This window comes from Hypanus sabinus, chromosome 2, assembly GCF_030144855.1.
Source record: "Hypanus sabinus isolate sHypSab1 chromosome 2, sHypSab1.hap1, whole genome shotgun sequence".
NCBI lineage: Eukaryota > Metazoa > Chordata > Chondrichthyes > Myliobatiformes > Dasyatidae > Hypanus > Hypanus sabinus.
The window spans coordinates 35,121,955-35,143,791 of record NC_082707.1 but is presented as its reverse complement, the minus strand read 5'-3'; the positions used below and the strand labels follow the sequence as shown (position 1 = coordinate 35,143,791).

Here is a 21,837-nt window from a genome sequence, read left to right as displayed (position 1 = left end):
AGTGAGTACCGTTTTGGATTCGCTCCATAACTTTTACTTTTTTTAACCTTTGATCACCCTTATTCAGCTTATTTTTACCTATTCCGAAAGTTTCTTTATTCTTTTTTTTTGGATTTACTGCCAAGTGTTTGTTGTGAACTTTTGATGATATGCAAACAGAAATGTCTCTCAGGTCTAAGGGACGGGATCCCGGACGTAATCCGAATGGTAACGGAAAAAAGCAGGCTCCGACACAACAAACACCATTAACTTTTGAATTGTTTATGGAGGTTTTGAATCAAAAATTTGCTGAACTACAACAATTTTTTAAAGAAGATATAAAGGCTTTTCAAGAGTACATGGTTAAGACGGATTTAGTAATTAAACAGCAACAAGCTCTTATTACGTCTCTGCAAGAAGAAGCTCGGAAGCGAGATTTGACTATTGGAAAACTGCAACAGGATTTAATTTCGACCATTAAGCTGATGGAAGCCCTTAAAGCCAAGAGTGACGATTTTGAGAATCGCTCCAGAAGACAGAACGAACGTATACTTGGTCTTCCAGACGGCATAGAAAAAGATGACCCTTCGAAATATTTTGCTCAACTTTTAAAAGAAGCGTTTCCGACAATTTTCCCGAATAACCCCCCTTTATTGGATCGGGCACATAGAATTCGGCGTCGATCACTGAGTGTTACAGACAAACCTTCGGTGATAATTGTCCGGTTCCATTATGTACATGACAAAGAACAAGTTATAAGAGCAGCTCATCGACTAGGAATGATTAAAATCAAAGATTTTTCCTTCCGCCTGATCGAAGATTTTAGTTCAGATCTTTTAAAAAGAAGGCTTCTTTTTAAACCGTTGATGGCTGAATGTTATGAGAAAAATCTGAAACCTGCGCTTCTATACCCTGCGAAGCTTCGAATTTCTCCGTTGAATGCTCCACGACAAGTTTTCCTTTCAACTTCAGAAGTGAGAAAATATCTGGAGGAGAACTTCCCTACTGCTACAGACACCAGTCTTTAATAAATGAATGATTCTGATCGTATAAGATGGTTCTCGATCTCTTAAACCAGAATTATAATCTGGTTATTGGTGTAGGTTCATCCTACACTTTATACTCAAGTTAAAGTGTGTTTGCGTCATGTTAATTGTTTTGCCTTATACACTTTAATCATTTAACTACATACTTGACTATTAACTTTGTTTCCTCGAAGGTATATTTTTAATTCTTTGAAGGTAAATTTTTCCTTGATTAAGATGGTGGTTTTTTGGAAAAGATTTTTGGTTTTGCTTAAGATGGCATTATGTTTATATTTTTCGTGTTTCTTCTAGACAAGGCATCGCTTATCTCAGCTTAAATATTTTTTGTTTTGTCTGGGCCAGAGCCTGAGTTATAATTGTTTTTAGTGATTATATTTTTATTCTTTTTACAACTAACTATACTTAGAAATATGGTTTTTATTATAGCGATTTTATTTTTAAAGTCGGGGTGATTCTTTTATATATATCCTTTTTATATGGAGTGTTCTTCAGCTGACATGGGGGTAGGATTAGTCTTACTTTTTCTCTTTTTAAGTCATATTTTGGCTTTTTCTCTTTTTCTCGGGGGGTGGGGGGATGGTCTGTTTTCTAATTCTATTTTTTTTGTACCAGTTTGTGTTAGTTTTTTTTATTCGGGTTGTTTTTGAACTTCAAATATGTCTGTGTTGTCGTCACTTCCGGGTCTTCTCACTACTTTTGTTCCTCTTCCGGGTGCATGAGTTTATAAGTTGGTTAACCCTTTCTATACCAAAGGGTTGATTATAGAATTATGGCTCAGACCATTAATTTTGTGTCTTGGAATACTAATGGTTTAAATCATCCAATTAAACGAAAGAAGATTTTCAAAGTATTCCAAAGACTTAATGCTCATATCATTTTTGTACAAGAAACTCATGTGAGGAGGGAGGACAAATTTCGTTTTTTTAGATTTTGGCGGGGTCAACAGTATCATGCAAATTCGAATGCTAAAGTAAAAGGAGTTTCAATTTTTATTGACTCCTCTATTTCATTTGTTCAACATGATATTTTTTCGGATCCGAATGGCAGATTTTTGTTAATTACGGGTTTACTTTGTAATAAAAAGGTTGCTTTGGTTAATGTTTATGCTCCAAATGTGGATTGTCCTGACTTTTTTAAGTCTTTATTTACTTCTTTACCCAATCTAAACGAATATAAGTTAATAATGGGTGGTGACTTTAATTGTTGTTTAAATCCTCTGATGGATAAATCTTTATCTATTCAGACTTTACCTAATAAGTCGGCCACTTGTATTAACTCCTTTTTGACTGACAATGGAGTTTTTGATGTTTGGAGTTTTCGGCATTCTAATGACAAAGAGTTTTCTTTTTTCTCACATGTTCATCACTCTTATTCAAGAATTGATTATCTTTTTGTAGACTCTTGTTTTATTCCATTGGTAATCGGTTGTAACTATGATATTATAGCTACCTCTGATCATGCTCCGTTATTACTTTCTATGAAATTTACGGATACAGCTTTTAATGCTAGACAATGGCGATTTGACTCTACCTTGTTGCAAGACTCTGACTTTATTAAATTTATGGAGGAGCAGATCGACTTCTTCTTCTCAACTAATTCTACAGATGATATTTCCTGTGGAACACTTTGGGACACTTTTAAAGCTTATATACGTGAACAGATTATTTCTTATTCTGTTGGTTTGAGGAAACGTATCAAGATGGAAACTCTTTTATTGGTTGATAAAATTAAAGAGATTGATAAGAAATATTCGATTGCTCCTAGTAAGGAGCTTTACAAACAAAGGGTTGAACTTCAAATGGAACATAGTTTATTACTTACATCCTCGATTGAAAATCAATTAATGAAAACTAAATCTGATTTTTATATGCATAGTGATAAATCTGGTAAACTGTTAGCTAGTCAATTGAAGAATGCTCTGGTTAAACGTCAAATCACTAAGATTGGTCAGCAGAATGGGAATCTGACAGTTAATCATGATGAGATAAATAAGGCATTTCAAGATTTCTATACCTCCCTGTATCAATCTGAATTTCCTCAAGATTATAATACCATGTCTGATTTTCTGGGGAAATTAAATTTTCCAAGGTTATCATCTGATGATCTTTTGATATTGGATACTCCTATTACGGATGTAGAAATTAAAGGGGCTATTTCCTCAATGAATTCTGGGAAAGCACCGGGTCCAGATGGTTATACAGTTGAATTTTTAAAAATTTTTTCTGCTACTCTTTCCCCTTGGTTAGGTAAGGTTTTTGAGGAGGCCATTAGATTAGGGAATTTGCCACAATCTTTTTATAGAGCTTCCATTTCTCTAATATTGAAGAAAGATAAAGACCCTACTAATTGTGCTTCTTATAGACCTATATCTTTATTGAATGTAGACTCCAAGATTTTTTCTAAGTTACTGGCATCTAGATTGGAGAAGGTATTACCCAAAATTATTTCAGATGATCAAACTGGCTTTATTAAAAATCGTTATTCTTTTTTTAACATTAGGAGATTGTTGAATATTGTTTATACTCCCTCACATGATACTTCAGAATGCGTGATTTCATTAGATGCGGAGAAAGCATTTGACAGAGTTGAATGGCCTTACTTATTTAATGTGTTGGAGAAGTTTAATTTTAGTCCGATATTTATATCATGGATTAAATTGATTTATCATACTCCAGTAGCCTCAGTGGTTACCAATAATCAAAGATCTCCCTTTTTTCGCCTATTTCGGGGCACTAGACAGGGATGTCCTCTTAGTCCATTACTATTTAACATTGCCTTAGAACCTTTGGCAATTGCCATCAGACAATCACAGGATATTTTGGGTATTAATCGTGGGACAGATATTCATAAGTTATCTTTGTATGCAGATGATTTATTACTATTCATTTCTAACCCGGAGAAATCCATTCCAGCAGTTTTATCATTATTGGCTCAATTTAGTGAGTTTTCTGGGTATAAGTTAAATCTTAATAAAAGTGAATTGTTTCCATTAAATAAACGGGTCCCAATTTATGGAAATTTACCCTTTAAATTAGTTAATGACTCTTTTACTTATTTAGGGATCAAAATCACAAAGAACCATAAAGATTTGTTTGGATTTAATTTTTTACCCTTAATTGATCAGATTAAAGGTTTGTTTACTAAGTGGTCACCTTTGTCTCTATCTCTAATAGGCAGGATTAATGCTATTAAGATGGCTATTTTACCTAAGTTTTTATATATTTTTCAAGCGATACCAATTTTTATCCCGAAATCTTTTTTTACTAATGTTGACTCTAAAATTTCTTCATATATATGGCAGTATAAAAATCCCAGGTTAGGTAAAACATATTTACAGAAGACAAAAAAGGAAGGCGGGTTAGCATTACCTAATTTCAGATTTTACTATTGGGCAGCTAATATTAGATATTTGTTATGCTGGTTGAAAGATGGGGGTGGATCTTTTGGCCCTTGTTGGGTGAGTTTAGAAACTAAATCGGTATCAGCTTATGCTCTGGGTTCTATTTTAGGGACTTCTCTCCCTTTTGCTCTTTCTAAATTGCCGAAATGAATTGACAACCCGATAGTTAAACATACATTGCGTATATGGTTTCAATTTCGGAGATTTTTTGGGTTGACTCAATTCGTTTTAAATAGTCCTATTGTATCTAATTGTTTTTTTCACCCTTCCATTATAGATCAAGCTTATTCAGCTTGGAAAACTAAGGGATTACTAAGATTTTCTGATTTATTTTTAGATAATTGTTTCATGTCTTTTGAACAATTATCCAACAGATATAACTTGCCGAGATTTCATTTTTTTAGATATTTACAGATTAGACATTTTTTAAGTTCTGTACTCTCTACGTTTCCAAATTTTGTGCCTTCAGATACTTTGGAGAGTTTATTTGAATTAGACCCTTTTCAAAAAGGGCTTATTTCCAAACTTTATAATATAATTATGAAGATACGTTCAGAGCCCCTTTATAAGACTAAACAGGATTGGGAAAGAGAGCTTAGTTTTAGTATTTCTAGTGAGAATTGGGATAGAATTCTTCAATTAGTTAATACATCATCGTTATGTGCCAAACATTCACTAATACAATTTAAGGTTGTACATAGGGCCCATATGTCCAAGGATAAATTAGCTCATTTTTACTCTCATATAAGTCCTATTTGTGATAGATGTCATTCTGAAATTGCGTCTTTAACTCACATGTTTTGGTCGTGTTCATTTTTGGAGAAATATTGGAAAGATATTTTTGATATTATTTCTGAGGTTTTGAATATTGATTTACAACCTCATCCTATTACCGCAATTTTTGGTTTACCAATGTTAGATTCACAGCATTTATCTTCTTCAGCCCGTCGAATGATTGCATTTCTAACTCTGATGGCTAGAAGATCTATATTGTTGAATTGGAAAGAAATTGATCCTCCCACTGTATTTAATTGGTTCTCTCAAACAATGTTATGTTTAAATTTAGAAAAAATTAGAAGTGGTACTTTTGAGACTTCTATTAAATTTGAAAAGTTATGGAGACCATTTATTCAACATTTTCATATGATGTAATATGACCCTGTGCCAGGTACATTTGATTTCCCAGCTTTTAGCTTATGTATTTTGAGAGGACTGGAAGTGACGGCATTGATGAATACTTATTTTTGTGAGATATTATAAACAGCCCACTTTTTTTTCTCCTTCTCTTTTGTTTGTTTTTTTTTCTTTTATATTACTTATTAGTTATAGTTATTAGATTAGATTAGTTAGTTTTGCATTATATAATTTTTTTTTTGTTTTTTTTTCTTTCTTTTTTCTGTTTTTTTTATATTATACATTATGAAATATTTAGATTTACTATGTCCATACATATATCTTATGGCTTATGTCTTGGTAAACTCATTTATATTGTAACTATTATGTATGTTTTTTTTCATATGTAATGGAATGTGTATGTTGGTAATTTCTTTATCAATATATCATCTGTATTCTGTCCATATTACTAATATTAATAAAAAGATTTAGAAAGAAAGAAAGAAAGAAAAAGATGCATACAACCTGTTGAGTCCCTCCAGCATTTGTGTGTTGCTTTTTTGTGAAATGTTTATCCACTCCCACTACAGTAGTACAACAGAGGAGGAAGCCAGTTAATCCACTAAATCCACGCGGCCTCTGAGCAGAACAATTCCATCAGTCTCAATTCCCCTCACCTCGTTTCCCTGAAAATTCATCTTTCTCACATTCACACTGATTTCCCCTTTTGATTCTTTTAACCACTTAACATGAACAATATTGTGCAACTTCTTCCTTCATTTTTTAAGGACTGATTTATGACTCAATTTCAATGGAAACTGTATTTTCAGTATTGACCCTTTTCTACAGATGCTGCCTGACCTGCTGAGGTAATTTTGAGATAATGTAGATCTCCTTTGACATTTCTTTCAAGTGGATAAGTCAAAATTCGCCTTGTGTCTACTTCTAACCTCCTCCTATCCTTGCTATCCTTTGCACTCTCATTGAAGCTTTTTAATTTAAATATTCAGAAACTGAAACTACTCCAACAATGGTTCAGGCAAAGGACTATTTCTCGGCCAACAACCTCCTAATAGAGTAAAAATTAAAGTTACGATATATTTTTTAAACTTTAATTGACTCTGCTCAAACTGCAATTCTCATCAGAAAAGTTTATTGTCCTCTTGAGAGATTAGTTCTTTGCTGAATGTAAATCTTCAATATGCATTGTATCTTAAGTTTATATACATTGATATCTCACTTAAAATGCAGATTCTCCGCCAGGAACGAGGTCACCAATGGAGTCAATGCTGAACAAACTCATTAGGTGAGTGTTCTTGATAGCACATTTGTGCCAGTTACCTGGCACATATCCCAAACAAGAGAAAATATGAGATGCTGGAAATCCAAGCAACAGACACAAAATGCTGCCTAGCCCGCTGAGCTCCTCCAGCAGTTTGTGTGTGTTAGTGCAGACCCCTGCCCTCTCTGCTTCTGGGCACCTCTAGATCAGAAATATGTCCCAAGCTCCTTTGCGAGCGATGGATTGTTCACGCCTTCGTGCGACGAGCGATATTGATGTGGTTGGGGTTCGCGGTAAGGCGACTGCCCAGAACTGCATGCTGGTTGGTATTTCATGTGCAAGAGAATGCTGGGAGCAGCAGCAGCTAACCCACATTACGACAGACTATTCAAGTCTTTTTAGTCTCACTCCTCCGTTAGATGTGGTGAGAGTTGCGCACTCCCCTTCTCTTTGCCCACACAGCACAGAGGATGTTCAACAGTACGAAGCTGAACAGCCAGTGACTACTGCCAAGCTTGTCACTACAGAGAAATCTCCAGGCTAGGGAGAGATGTATTACAGAACACAGAGGACAGCGGATTCCATCACATCCAATAGGATGTGATGAGTGAGACAGCAGGATCCAGGCAGTCTGTCAACACAAGGGCAGGTGCTGCTGGACGGCAGCAAACCTGCCATGGTTACAGGCTTTCGGGTCCCTAGAGCTGCGGCTCACAATGTCTGCAGAGCAGGGAATGGAACCAGCTCCCAGGACCAGCAGTACACAGCGGAGGCAGATGACATTTTGCATACAAAAGTACAGGATTATATACACACAAGCATTCCGACTGGAGGACAGATTCAAATTTATCACATGAACCTGAAATGTACAGTGCAATGTGTTAACAACCAACACAACCTCAGGATGTGCTGGCACAGCCCACAAACATCGCCACAGATTCTGGCTCAACACAGCATGCACACAATGCTTGACAGAACAACGCGGAACCCAACAAGCCTCAAAATAACAACGGCAAAACATGCCCCCCCTTTCCTCCATCTCCCCCCCCCCCTCACCTACACACACCATCAGTCCTCAAACTCCAGGTTGGGCTTCCAGCCGCCAGGCCTCCGCCAATGGGCTTCCACTTCCGACTACTGATCAGCTTTCAGGCTCTGATCTACCCCATCAATCCCCAAACTAACCATTGACGTGCCCAAATATCGTGGGTGCGCTGAATGACCAGCCTCCTCGTGAATCCTGTTCACACGGACATCCGGTCAAGAGACACCCTGACTGGAACAGCTCAAGAGACATGGGTGTCCTTTGTAACCCTTCCACTTTGCTGGCTCTCAAGAGTGAAACTTGGAGCAGAGGCCTGACCTCCAACTCCTCCACAACCTGTTCCCTAAGCCGTAACTTGACCTCCAGTTCCCCTCTCTGTCCAAAAGACCATTTCTATGAACTTAAAAGTCAACTAATTCTGAGTCACAATCTCAACTGAGACCGCAGCTCAGCACCATCTTGTTAAAAAAAGATCAAGAATGCAATAACAAACCAGTACTTTGGAAAGTGTTAAATGGTTTCTGGAGTAAAGGAAAATTGCACTGTTTGAGTACTACCAGAGAATCAATGACAGGATTAAGAATAAACATTTTTTATTTTACTATGAGTGGTGCATATAACCTGTAGTCATCATCTTTCTTATGTGTAAGGTACTCACAGAAATGTCTGGATTTCCCAGATTAGCAACCAGCTGCAAACTCATAATAGGAGAGAAGCTCATAATCAGTGATTCTCCCATGTGCTTGATTCTTTAATTCTTGATGGCGGTACTTCAAAGCTCAGTGAATTTATTATCAAAGTACATATATGCCTTCAAGTACAACCCTGAGATTTATCTTCTTGCAGGCATACTCAATAAATCCAGAATCAAATGAATGAAAGACCATACAACTTAGGCGTTCAACCAGTGTGCTTAAGAAAACAAACTCTGCAAATACAAAAAGATTAATTAACAATTAATATCAAGACCAGGAGATGAAGTGTCTTTAAAATGAGTCCATAGGTTGTTGGTACTTTTCAATGATGGGGCAAGTGAAGTTACTCTCTTTGGTTCAAGAGCCTGATGGCTTAGGGTTAATATCTATTCCTGAACCTGGTGGTGTGAGTCCTAAGGCTTCTGTACTTTCTTACTGATGGCAGCAGTGAGAAGAGAACATTCCTTGGTGGTGGGGTCCCTAATGATGGATTCTGCATTCTTGAAGCAACACTCCATATAGATGTGCTCAATATGGGGATAGACTGGGCTGTTTCCACAGCTTCTTGTAGGATTTTCCATTCAAGGGTATTGGTGTATCCATACCAGGCTGCTTTCCAGCCAGTCAATATACTCTCCACCACACATCTATACATTAAGTTGGGAGGTCTAATTAACTACACTAAACTACCTTTCCTGAATCCATTATTTAATAGTCAGCATGCATAATGGAAGATTATTTTGTACTTTTTTTTAAGATTGCGGCCATCGATGTAAAGGCCCACATGTATTACCCAAGTCTATTGTCAGAACATCACCAACCTAAAACAGAACTTGAAGATGATGGGTTTCCCATGTTATATCGATGAGCAAATGCAGGTTCATATGGTGATGTTAAAGCAAGCTGCTGCAGTGCATTTTATGGAGGGGAATGAAGTCAGCTGAGTCGAACTGTTGGTGATGGGAGTAAATGTTCAGGGCATGGGTAGATTTCTCCTGGATGATGTCAAGTCTCTTGAGTATTGCTAGACTTACCCTCACTCAGACAAATAGAGTTATTTCAGTATGCTCCTGGACTACTGGCTACAGATAATGGTAAAGGTTGGAGGTGACAGGAAGTGAGTCTCTTGTATACATCCAATCACAAACAAGAGAAAATCTGCAGATGCTGGAAATCCGAGCAACACACTCAAAATACTGGATGAACTCAGCAGGCCAGGCAGCATCTATGGAAACGAGTACAGTCAATGTTTTGGTCCGAAACCCCTTAGCAGGACTGGAGAAAAAATGCTGAGGAGTAGATTTTAAAGGCAAGGGTAGGGGAGAAAGAAACACAAGATGATAGGTGAAACCTGAAGGGGGAGGGATGAAGCAAAGAGCTGGGAAGCTGATTGGTGAAAGAGACAGAAGGCCATGAAAGGAAGAAAAGGGCGGAGGAGCACCAGAGGGAGGTGATGGGTGGGCAAAGAGATAAGATGAGAGAGGGAAAAGGGGATGGGAAATGGTGAAGGAGTGCCAGGATTACCTACCACCCCACTAGCCTCCATGTCCAGCACATAATTCTCCAAAACGTCCGCCACTTCCAACGGGATCCCACCACCATGTATGTCTCCCCAACGCCCCCCACCCACTGATCTCCCTCCTAGCACTTACCCTTGCAAGTGGAATAAGTGTTACACCTGCCCCTACACCTCCTCTCTCACGACCATTCAGGGCCCCAAACAGTCCTTCCAGGTGAGGCGACAGTTCATGTGTGAGTCTGTCGGGGTCATATATGGTGTTAAGTGTTCCTGGTGTGGCCTCCTGTATATTGGTGAGACCCAAGTAGCAGAAAAAGCGGGATCTCCCAGTGGCCACCCATTTTACTACCACTTCCCATTCCAATGTCAATCCATGGCTTCCTTCACTATCATGATGAGGCCACACTTAGGTTGGAGGAACAACACTTTGTATTCTGTCTGGGTAGCGTCCAACACGATGGCATGAACATCGATTTCTCAAACTTCCAGTAATGCCTCCCACCCCCTCCCCTTCACCATATCCCACACCCCATTACCCACCCATCACCTCTCTCTGGTGCTCCTCCCCCACTTTTCTTTATTCCATGGCCTTCTGTCTCTTTCACCAATCAACTTCCCAGCTCATTACTTCATCCCTCCCCCTCCAGGTTTCACCTATCACCTTGTGTTTCTCTCTCCCCTCCCTCTACCTTTTAAATCTGCTCCTCTGCATTTTTTTCTCCAGTCCTGCCGAAGGGTTTTGGTCCGAAATGTCGACTGTACTTTTTCCACAGATGCTGCCTGGCCTGCTGAGTTCCTCCAGCATTTTCTACGTATTGCTCTTGTATTCATCACGCATCAGGATGCTCTTCATTGATTACAGCTTGCCGTTTTATACTATCATCCATTCTAAACTAATCAATAAGCTTCAAGAAGTAGGCCTCAATATCTCCTGTGCAACTGGATCCTCAATTTCCTCACCTGCAGACCTCAATCAGTTCATCTCTTCCACAATCTCCCATCAGCACAGGTACACCTCAAGACTGTGTACTTAGCCTCCTGCTCTCCTCGCTTTACACTTAAGACTGTCAGGCTAAGCAAAACTCCAATGCCATATCTAAGTTTGCTGACGACACCAGTCATTGGTCGAATCAAAGGTGATGAATCACAAGATAGAAGGGAGATTGAAAATCTGGCAGCGTGGAGTCACAACAATCTCTTATTCAATGTCTTCAAGACCACAGAGATGATTATTGACTGCAAGAGGAAGAAACCAGAGGTCCATGAGCCAGTCATCTTTGGGGGATCAGAGGTCGAGCTAGTAAGCAACTTTAAGTTCTTTGGTGTTATCATTTCATAGGATCTGTCCTGGGCCTAAGCATGTAAGAGCAATTATGAAAAAAGCATGGTAGTGCCTCTGCTTTCTTCGAAGTTTGTAAAGATCCAGTATGTCATCTATAACTTTGACAAACTTCTGCAAATGCAGAATATTGACAGGTTGCATCATGGCTTGGTATGGAAACACCAAAGTCTTTGAATGGAATAACCTACAAAAGGTAGTGAATATAGCCCAGTCCATCATGGATAAAGAGTTCCCCACCATCCAGGCATGCTCTCTGCTCAATGCTGCCATCAGGTAGGTGGTACAGGAGCCTCACGACCCACACCACCAGGTTCAGCAATAGCTATTATCCCTCAACCATCAGACTCCTGAACCAGAAGGAATAACTTCACTCACCCCATCATTGAACTGTTCTCACAACCTATGAACTCACCTTCAAGGACTCTTCATCTCATGTTCTCAATATTTATTGCTTATTTATTATTATTATTATTGTTTTCTTTCTTTTGTCACAGTTGGCACAGCTTGTGTTTTGCACATTGATCGTCTGCCCATCCTGATGGATATGGTCTTACATTTGACTCTGTTGGTTCTTGCATTTACTGTGTATGCCTGTAAGAAAAGGAATTTCAGGGTTGTTAATGGTGACGTATATGTAGTTTGATGATAAATTTACTTTGAACTTTGAGTACCTTCGGCATTTTTTGTGTGTTATTAAGCATCAATGACCAGGTGTTACCTCCCAGCACTATTGATACCTTCACATACATTAGTGATGATGGAATATGGTCTGAGCTGTACTTAAGCAGATCTGATTTGTACCCTCTGGTAGACAGGATACACTTGGAATTCTTCCACACTGCCAACGCACTGGTGATGTAAATGTACTGGAGCTGCCTGGATAAAGACACGGCTACATCAGTGCTGTAAATTTTCAATATTGCAGCCAGGAAGTTGTGTGTTCCTTTACTGTTTGCCATACTTTTGAAAAGGACAACTTTAGAACATTGCTAACACCGTTCACCACTCAACCATGGAAAAACAAAGCCAAACATTATGATGGCCTGTTAGTGTAAATGTACGAACACTTCAACAGTTCAAAATGAAATGTCATTCTGTCACTGGGATCTATCCCAAAGTTCATCACACTGTCAATTCGTGCAGTTCTGGGCCCATTCATTTCCACAACAGCTCTCTCCAGACATAGCGGGCTTCGAGCAGTGACCAAGTGTTCACCAAGATCCTGCCTTCACACCGCCTTGATGACATTCTAATGGCTCATGTTAGCAAAACCTTTTCACTGTTCACATCTGTGATTAGAGATGGAAAATAGAACACAGAACAGCACAGCATGAAACTGAAAAGCATTGTGCTAACATAAAGATAATTACACATTTTTGAAACACATTAAAACATAGATTGAGAAATCGAAAATATTTTCTAGACTTACCAGTTAAATGAAGATTAATGATTACATTCAAATATGAATGTCCATTGCAGATGGCCGGCATAAATCAGAGGAGACAGATAGAGAGTGCCCCTCATTTTTAGCAACACTCCCCTGACTGACTGGAGAGTCATGGGATAGGGACTAAGGTCAGTAAGCACAGTATCTAAGTCAGAATATGCTGCTGTGCAGTCTGTGGCTAACTGAAACATAATTTCTCATTATCAAATTTGTAATTCCCTGGTCTGTTTTGAAACCTCTGGAATAGTTTTATTGAGATTTAATGAAAGTGGTTTGTTACATACTCCAAAAATCAATCAATAGGGCTTGAAATTCACTGCTGTGTCCCTCAATTGCTCTTTCTGCCTGACGAAAGTATTGATGAAACCTGTCTGCAGCCAATAAAAGATACTTAAGAGCTAGCTGCAGCTCTCAAATTGAGGTCTGAGAGAAATAATTGTTTTCCATTTCCAATCAGTGCTCTTTTGCTATTGTTTACTGACAATATTTTTTTATTATTTGGGGCATATTTCACTCTGCATTATCACACATGAATTCCAATATTGTAGTAGAATCATATTCAAAAACAGGCTCTTTGGCCTACCAAGTCCATGCAGAACCTTTTGCCCAACTACACTAATCCCTTTATCTTCACTAGGTTAATGCCTTTTCTATGTCCTACCAACTTAAGCGTGGCTAAATGGAAATAATAATATCCCCAAGTATGTAAATTGTGCTAGCCCGCTGCCAATGTCCAACAGTGTCAGTTGATTGGAATTTTACTGTATTGGCACTTAAATAGCATTGTTGTTGGATCTTTATCTTGAAAACCATGGTTCCTGTAATGAAGCTAACTGCACTGGTAAACAAGATAGCTTAGGTGTTGGTGAAGGCACAGGAAGCAAGACTAGAGAAATGATTATGAAACTGCTTAAATCATTTGCGAGGGCACCAATTGAGTTCTTATCACATCATAAAGTTCAAAGTTCAATTTATTATCAAAGTATATATATGTCACCATATACTATCTTAAGATTCATTTTCTAAGATTTATAGTCAGGATGTGACGGCATCATAAGGCAGTGGAGAGGAAATTTATGGATGTTGCTCTAACTGAAAAGAGTTAGGCCTGGAATTGAGACAAGCAGACAAAATTACCAGGGACAAAAGGAAGGATTTATTTCCCTGAACAGAAGTGTCACCAACTAATGGTGGCAGATTTGGCAGAAGGATTAAGGGAAATTAACGGATTATTTTCTCTCAGCCAGTGGAGATGATTTGGACCTGGTGCTGGAAGCAGAAGCCGCTATCACATGTCAGTGATATAGTGGTCCTGTTTTGGTCTGCCCCAAGATGAGCACTTGGGCTGAATATTGAGAACCCTTGCTCTCCTGCAGTGATGTCACAGCAATAAATGGCTCACTATATGCAGTGGGGTGGATGGGATAAACCAAATGGTGTATAAGCATGTCTCAGATATCTTTATTTTGTGAACCACCAGGTTTAGTGTTCTTTAAAGTGGAACAGAATCTAAAGTGAAGATGATATCTTTGATAGGTTCAATATTCAATGTTTATTTTTTGTCCAACTCTGATATTCATCTTCAATTGAATAGATACTCAATTAAGTGAAGATAAATTGCTTGCACGAAGTAAAAAGTAAGAGGTATTTGTATTCCATATTTCCCAAAAAGAGCAGCTCCTATTCCTGGAATGCACAAGAGTAACACCAGATCTCTTCTCTTTGAGGGAAAGCGTACAAAGCAATGGAACACATCATCAAATGTTCTGGTAATAGAACATGGATTGGGACAAATTTTACAGCAGGCATTGACAGTCCTCTCAGCTGGGAACAAGATCATATAAGAGTGAAATAAAATAAAACAACAATTCTATCACAGCTAATGTCTGCAGTTTCTTCAATCAATAATTGCCTTAGTCATCATTTCACAGGGCCATGAGAAATTGCACAGCACATTTGCCAAGCACCAATCCAGAAACAAATGACAAGATGACTTCCCTCAGTAGACCAACGACATTCATTTGAATTGGATCATCACTCTCAAGTAAAAAGTGTTGCAAAGTAGTTTACTTCAGTGTTCAAATTCAATCACAGTAAAACCCTGCAAATCTGCTGGGGTAGTTTGCATGTCCAAGTCAGAATCAGAGTATGTTGGAGGCTGACAAAACCGGCCTGACTTGGGGTTAGAGGACTGTGTACAAGTGTGGGTGGGAGGGAGGAATGGTGCTTGTTTTGCTGCTGTTGCTTATTATGTTCTGTGTTGTTCTGCCCAGCATAATGGGCATGCTAGGTTGGTGCAACTTAATGCATAAACACATGCAGATGTGGCCAAGAGATTGAGTTGTTTAAACAAAATTTCAGAATGGGGAAGAAATGTGATCGGAGTGGCTTTGACCTTGGAGTGATTGTTGGTGCCAAGGGGGGGCAGTTCGAAGCTAATTAAACTAAATCCCTCCTGCCTATACAGGATCCATATCCCAGAATTCTCTGCATAGAACATGGTACGGAGGTCAGAACAGTGGGGGCACTTTGATCCGCAATGTTGTGCTGACCTTTTAATCCGTTGCTGATGATACAAAGATTGGAGGTGAAGAAGGTTTTCAAAGCTTGCAGAGGGATTTGGACCAGCTGGAATAATGGTCTGAAAAATGGCAGATGGAGGTTAATACAGACATGTGTGAGGTACTGCACTTTAGAAGGAAAACCTAAGGTAGAACATACAAGGTAAATGGTAGGGCATTGAGGAGTGCAGTAGAACAGAGGGATCTGGGAATACAGATACAAAATTCCTTAAAAGTGGTGTCACAGGTAGATAGGGTAGCAAAGAAAGCTTTTGGTACATTGGCCTTTATAAATCAAAGTATTGAGTATAAGAGTTGGAATGTTACGGTGAGGTTGTATAAGACTTCGGTGAGGCTGAATTTGGAGTATTGTGTGCAGTTTTGGTCATCAAATTATGGGAAGGATATTAATAAGGTTGAAAGAGTGCAAAGAAGGTTTACAAGGATGTTGCCGGGACTTGAGAAACTGAGTTACATAGAAAGGTTGAATAGGTTAGGACTTTATTCCCTGGAGCGTCGGAGAATGAGGGGAGATTTGATAGAGGTATATAAAATTATGATGGGTATAGATAGAGTGAATGCAAGCAGGCTTTTTCCACTGAGTCTAGGGGAGAAAAAAACCAGAGGATATGGGTTAAGGGTGAAGGGGGAAAAGTTTAAAGGGAACATTAGGGGGGCTTCTTCACACAGAGTGTGGTGGGAGTGTGGAATAAGCTGCCAGATGAAGTGGTAAATGCGGGCTCACTTTTAACATTTAAGAAAAACTTGGGACAGGTAAATGGATGAGAGGTGTATGAAGGGATATGGGCCAGGTGCAGGTCAGTGGGACTAGGCAGAAAAATGGTTCAGCACAGCCAAGAAGGGTTAAAAGGCCTATTTCTGTGCTGTAATGTTCTATGGTTCTGTGGTGCCGGGGTATATGGCAACACTTGCGGGCTGTCCCCAGCACATCCTTAGGTTGTGTTGGCTGTCAATGCAAACTAAATATTTCACTGTACATTTCCAAGTACATGTGATAAATAAGCATGAATCTTGAATCTTTTATTATTTTATTTCATACATTTCAATAATTTAATTTTTTCAAAAATATATTTGAAATATCTTTAAGAAGATGTCAAAAGCCATCTGGATTTTCCCAGGGACCAAGTCTCAGGATTCACAGTCCAAAGGCTGGGCACTACAAGCAGCCTGCATGGCCATGCAGGATTGTCATTGGTCATAACCTTCCAGGCTGGACACACAGGGAAGCTGCAGAAGGCAACAATGGTTGCAGTGGCCATGCTGGGAAGGGTTTAAGGGATTGGTTAGCAGGTCTGGTTGAGGAGAATCCTCTCCATTATCAATATTACGCTGACTGCCGCTGATCTAATGAATGCAATGATTTTACATTTGACATTGGTTGATGTGTCAGTTACTCATGGAATTCTGTAATCTTTTCTGAAGCTGATCACAGTCTGTCAGATCTCACATTTTCAAAGATGTCTTGGTCACATAAATACATTAGCACCAAGTGTTAAGGCCAAAATAAGCAAAAAGCCAAAAATGCCGAGTGGCTCTCAGCTTCCTCCCTATCTTTGCAGAAAAGAACCTTCAGCCAATCTGATTCACTCCATGTGATATCACAAAATGGCTAGAAGTATTAGATTTAACAGAAGCCATGGGAATAAATCATTTACTGTCGGTAGCACTGGAGATCTGCGCTCCAGAACAAGCTGCACTTCTAGCTAAGTTGTCCAATACAATTTAGAAAAAATGTCTCACTATGTCTTGTTCCAAAATGGGAGTAGTCTAATTCATTTGTCTGTCATCCCAACACCTGTGAATAATAACAAAGTGCTTTTGGAAGTGACATCAAACAGAAACCAAAGAGCAGAATTTCAGAGCTGTCATATAGGCTTCTGACCTCGACATCAAGGCAACATTTGACCAAGTGTGACAAGTGAGCCCTAGTGAAAATTATGCCAGTAGTCATCAAGGGGAAAACTCTCATGGTTGGAGCAATACTTGACACAGAGGATTCTTGCTACAGTTGTTAAAAGTCTATCATCTCAGCCCTAAACATATCAAGATAGGATATACATTGGGCAGAGTTATAGTTCCAACCACCTTCAATTGCTTCATCAATGAATTTTACTCCATCATAAAGTCAAAATTTAATACATAATATTTCTGCTAATTAAATAATGCTCAGTTCCATCCAGAGTACCGCACCAAATAAAGTTAACCTTGTTAGCACAAAGATGTAGACAACATTCACACATTGCCCAAAATATTTCTTCTTTCACTTTCCATTGATGCTGCCTGACCTCCCAAATGTTTCTGCCATTTTGATTTTAATTCAAGTTTTGAGCATGAAATCAAAGTTTCATGAATCACCGCCAATCAGAAATTCAACTGGCTCAGGGATATACTGTGGAAAGCAATAAGAACATAAGACATAGGAACAGAATTACACCATTGAGCCCATCGAATCTACTCTACAAAAACCCTTCAAGTACCTGGGCAAACACACCTACCCTAACACTCAATCACCTCAACTCATCGAGGAGAAAGCAGCCCCATTTGGTCATCAAATATTCATCTCCTCCAACATCTGTGAACCTGTAATAAGCACACAGTAGTTGCCTGCCAGGGCTACACTGACAAGACTACTCAGAACTCAAACAGCAAGGATTAGAGTTGCAGGTGCAGACGAACACTATCATCTGCATGTTTCCCTCTAAGCTCACACATCCTGACTTGGAAACATATCACTGTTCCTTTAGTCATTGGAGTCAAATCTGGTAACTTCATCAACATCTGCCAGAATGAGTGTACAATACAAGATGGCAGTTCCAGGCCTTCTTCTCATAGGTAATCATGGCTGACCAGTAAGTCACAAATAATATTGAATGAAATAAATAGATCTTATCTCAATGACCTAACACATTAAAGTCTCTCTCTTGCTCTCCCCCCACCCACCAGAGTTGCTGCCTGATCAGCTATTTCAAGCAATTTCTGTCTTTTTCATCAAACTTCCCTTACCTGCCTATTTTGCTTTTTAATGCACATTATCGTATCATTATGTTAGAACATAAAACAGTACAGTGTAGGAATTATTCTTTAGCCCAAAATGTCTGTACTGACCGTGACGCCAATTTAAATTAATCTGACGTGCTTGCACATGGTGTCTCCCCATATTCCACACCTGTTCACGTGCCTGCCCAATTGCCTGTTAAATGTTATTATCGTATCTGCTTCTACCATCTTCCCTGGCAGTGCACTCCTGTCATCTACCACTACGTGAAAAGAAGCTTACCTCACAGATCTTAAAACAATCCATTTCTATTCCATTTTTCTTAAATTGATGCCTTCCAGCTTTTCACATTTCCATCCTGGGGAAAAGAAATTGACTACCTACTCTATTTATGCCTTTCATAATTTCAAATACTTCTATCAGGTTGCAGATGTTCCAAAGGAAACAATCCAAGTTATATATCTAATACTCTCCAATCCAGTCAACATCCTAGGGATTCTCTTCTGCATCTTTTCAAGACTCCACACCTTTCCTGTAATATAGTATCCAGAACCACACAATATTCCAAAATGCAACCTACCAAACTTTTATACAGCTTTGACGTAACTTAATGACATTCTCAACCAATGCAGGCAAGCATGCCATTCACTTTCTTTACTGCCCTATCTACTCGTCTTGCCACTTTCAGGGAGCTATGGATTTGCCCCCAAGATCCCTCTCTACATCAATGTTCCCAAGGGTCCTGCCATTTACTGTACACTTAGCCTCCTGCATTTGACCTCCAAAGTACATCAGCTCACACTTATCTGGGTTAAACTCCATCTGCCATTTCTCCACCCGATCTAAAACGTTTGACAACTTTCTTCACTGTCCACAATTCTGCCAAGTTTTATGTCTTCAGCTAAGGTACAAATCTGCCCACCTATATTTTTGTCCAAATCATTTCAATATATATTACATGTTAAAAGCATTAAAAAACAAATTTTCACGAATAAACTTGCAGCCTTGAGATCACGGCACATCAGCAAGCTGAGAAAGACTTACAGTTGGTGATGTCTGGAGGTGCATACCCATCATGCACATACATGCTGGTTGGCTTGGCAACCTTCAAGTATACCACTTCTGCTGTGTTTTTTAAAGCTGTCACTGCATCTTCATGGGTAACTTCATCTAGACTGGCTGTGTTCACCTGAAATGTAGAAGAAAACAATGCTAATGCACAATAAGTCCTTTGCTGGTGTGCCAAGAGAACAATTACTTCAAATGCTCACTTGACAACAAAGATGGTTCAAAATCAAATACCAATTAAGTGTAAGTCAGCACACAATTGTAATTGGTTTTAATGCACAACTGATCCTTGCTAACCCTTAATGGTCCAACATCTTTTACCAGTGACTTATCATTGCACTTGACACTGCAATGGTTAGATTCAGTAGGTGGAGGAAAGTGAATCATCTTATCGCTGACTTTCTAGGCTGAACTTTGTAGCAGCAAGCCAGTGATGAGGACATCTGATGGTGACAATAGGTCAGGCTGAAACAAAGGCTGGAGATTGGCTGCGTAGACCAGAGGAACCAGATGCATATCACATCAGACTGTTCAGCTGTATCTTTTATCTGATTATTGAGAGTAGTTCAGTGCTTTCTTGTGAAGTTGGCGGGGGTGGGGGGGGGATCTTGCTTATTCTGCATGCTTTAATCAAATATTATTATCTGAATGTGAACAAGTAAGATGTCATCCACTATCTGGTCAAGATGGTGCCGAGATGGTGCTGTCAGGGGCGTGGCCCAGACTTGGTTTTTTTTTGTAGCTTTGTAGGGATGGTTTTAGGACAGCCTGGGAGGTTGGGAACAGCAGTGAGGGGAAGTTAGAGATCAGGGGCAGCAATTCAGAGTCAGGGCCAGGAGCCACTGGTCAAAGTTTAGGTCAGAGTGCTTCAGGGTCAAAGACAAGCAATCTGTTTGGATGGATGACATATCAGCAGGTGTGAAGGACAAAGATAGTGATCTCCATGGTCAATGACCAAGATTGATATGTTCTCCCCTCTAGGTGGGCAAGTCCTCGGACTGGAGTTCTGTGCAGGCAAGAGGCACGAGGGCCAGTGGTTCCACCTCCAGGTCGGCATGTCCTGGGGTCAGAGGTCCATGCTGGAAGTTGAAGTCTGGAGGTCAAGGTCCTGCGATCAGTGAGTACTGAGGTTTATACCCATAGGTTGGCGAAGTCCAGAAGCCAAAGTCTTGGGATCAGCGAGTCCAATCAAAGGTCAAAAGACTGAGGTCGGTGGGTCAGGAGGCCAAAGCCCCTAGGTTGGCATGTCTGCATGTCAGAGAGTTTTGGGCTAAGGACTGGAGGTCAGAGGCCCGGAGGTAGCCTACCTATGTATGCGAGTGGGTGGAAGGGTAGGAAAGGGGCTTGCTTTGCTGTTGTGTTGCTATTGTATTGTTCTGATGAATGTGCTACCTTGGCACCAGAATATGTAGCAACACCTGCGTGTTTCAATGTACACGCAGTAAATAAATGAATCTGAATAATAGTTTTGAAAATGGAGATTGAAAGGTGTCAGTGTTCATTCCCGACTCTTGAACATGAAACACTTAAAATCCAAAGGGACAGTAAGCAATTAGGAAGGCATACGGTGCATTGGCAGTTACTACAACAGGACAATTATACAGTAGAGGTATTCCACTTCTACGGGGTTCTTGGCCTCTTCTCCCACAGGGGTCTTGAGAGACCATAATTTTACCAGGGTCAGGTTGTTAAAACCAAGGAAGATATACTTGTGAAAGAGACAGCCGTAAAGATTGAATCCTGGGACAGTAGTTTCATTGCACACAGTGTACGTAAAGGAAGTGTTGTTGCAGGGGTTGAAGGAGTGGTTGTAATGTTGATATTTCTTCTGAGTGCCTTGCAAAGGACCAGAGGTCACTGTCTCAAAATAGTGGATCTGCCATTCAGAACAAATGAGAAGACATTTCTTCAATTGGAAGGAAGCATTCTTTGGAATTAATTAGTAAAGAGAATCGTGAGAATTCTGTCACCTATGTGTACAGAGACTGATTCATGTTCAACGTTGTAGAAATGAAGAGATATTGGGTTGATCAAGAAAAGAGGCAATGAAGTAAAAGATCAAATAGAGCAAGAAGTGGCCAAAGGTCTACCTTCTGAATCTATTTTACATTGTTATGAGTGGTTGCAATCCAGTGGGGACTGGGGATTCCAGGGTTCACTATCTGAGCTCTGGTAATCACACAACGTTGTGCGTCCATCAAGGCAGCAGGGACTCCATAAGTGAGGCTGTGGGTCCAGTCCTGATGTCAAACAACTGACTGGGGCAAGAACAATCCAAGGTATTAATTTAAAAGAATAAAGTGATTAGCTTTATTCATCACATC

The 21,837-nt window shown here is 39.5% G+C and overlaps 1 protein-coding gene across 10 annotated transcripts in view; it reads right to left on the bottom strand.

The window, feature by feature from the left end:
- dlg1b (discs large MAGUK scaffold protein 1b) overlaps positions 1 to 21,837 on the bottom strand; it is a 479,606-nt gene that overhangs the window by 139,470 nt on the left and 318,299 nt on the right. For all 10 annotated transcript variants that reach the window (XM_059943959.1, XM_059943963.1, XM_059943971.1 and 7 more), the window contains one exon: positions 19,490 to 19,634. In XM_059943959.1, the coding sequence (XP_059799942.1) occupies positions 19,490 to 19,634 (145 nt within the window). The remainder of the gene's footprint in view (positions 1 to 19,489; positions 19,635 to 21,837) is intronic.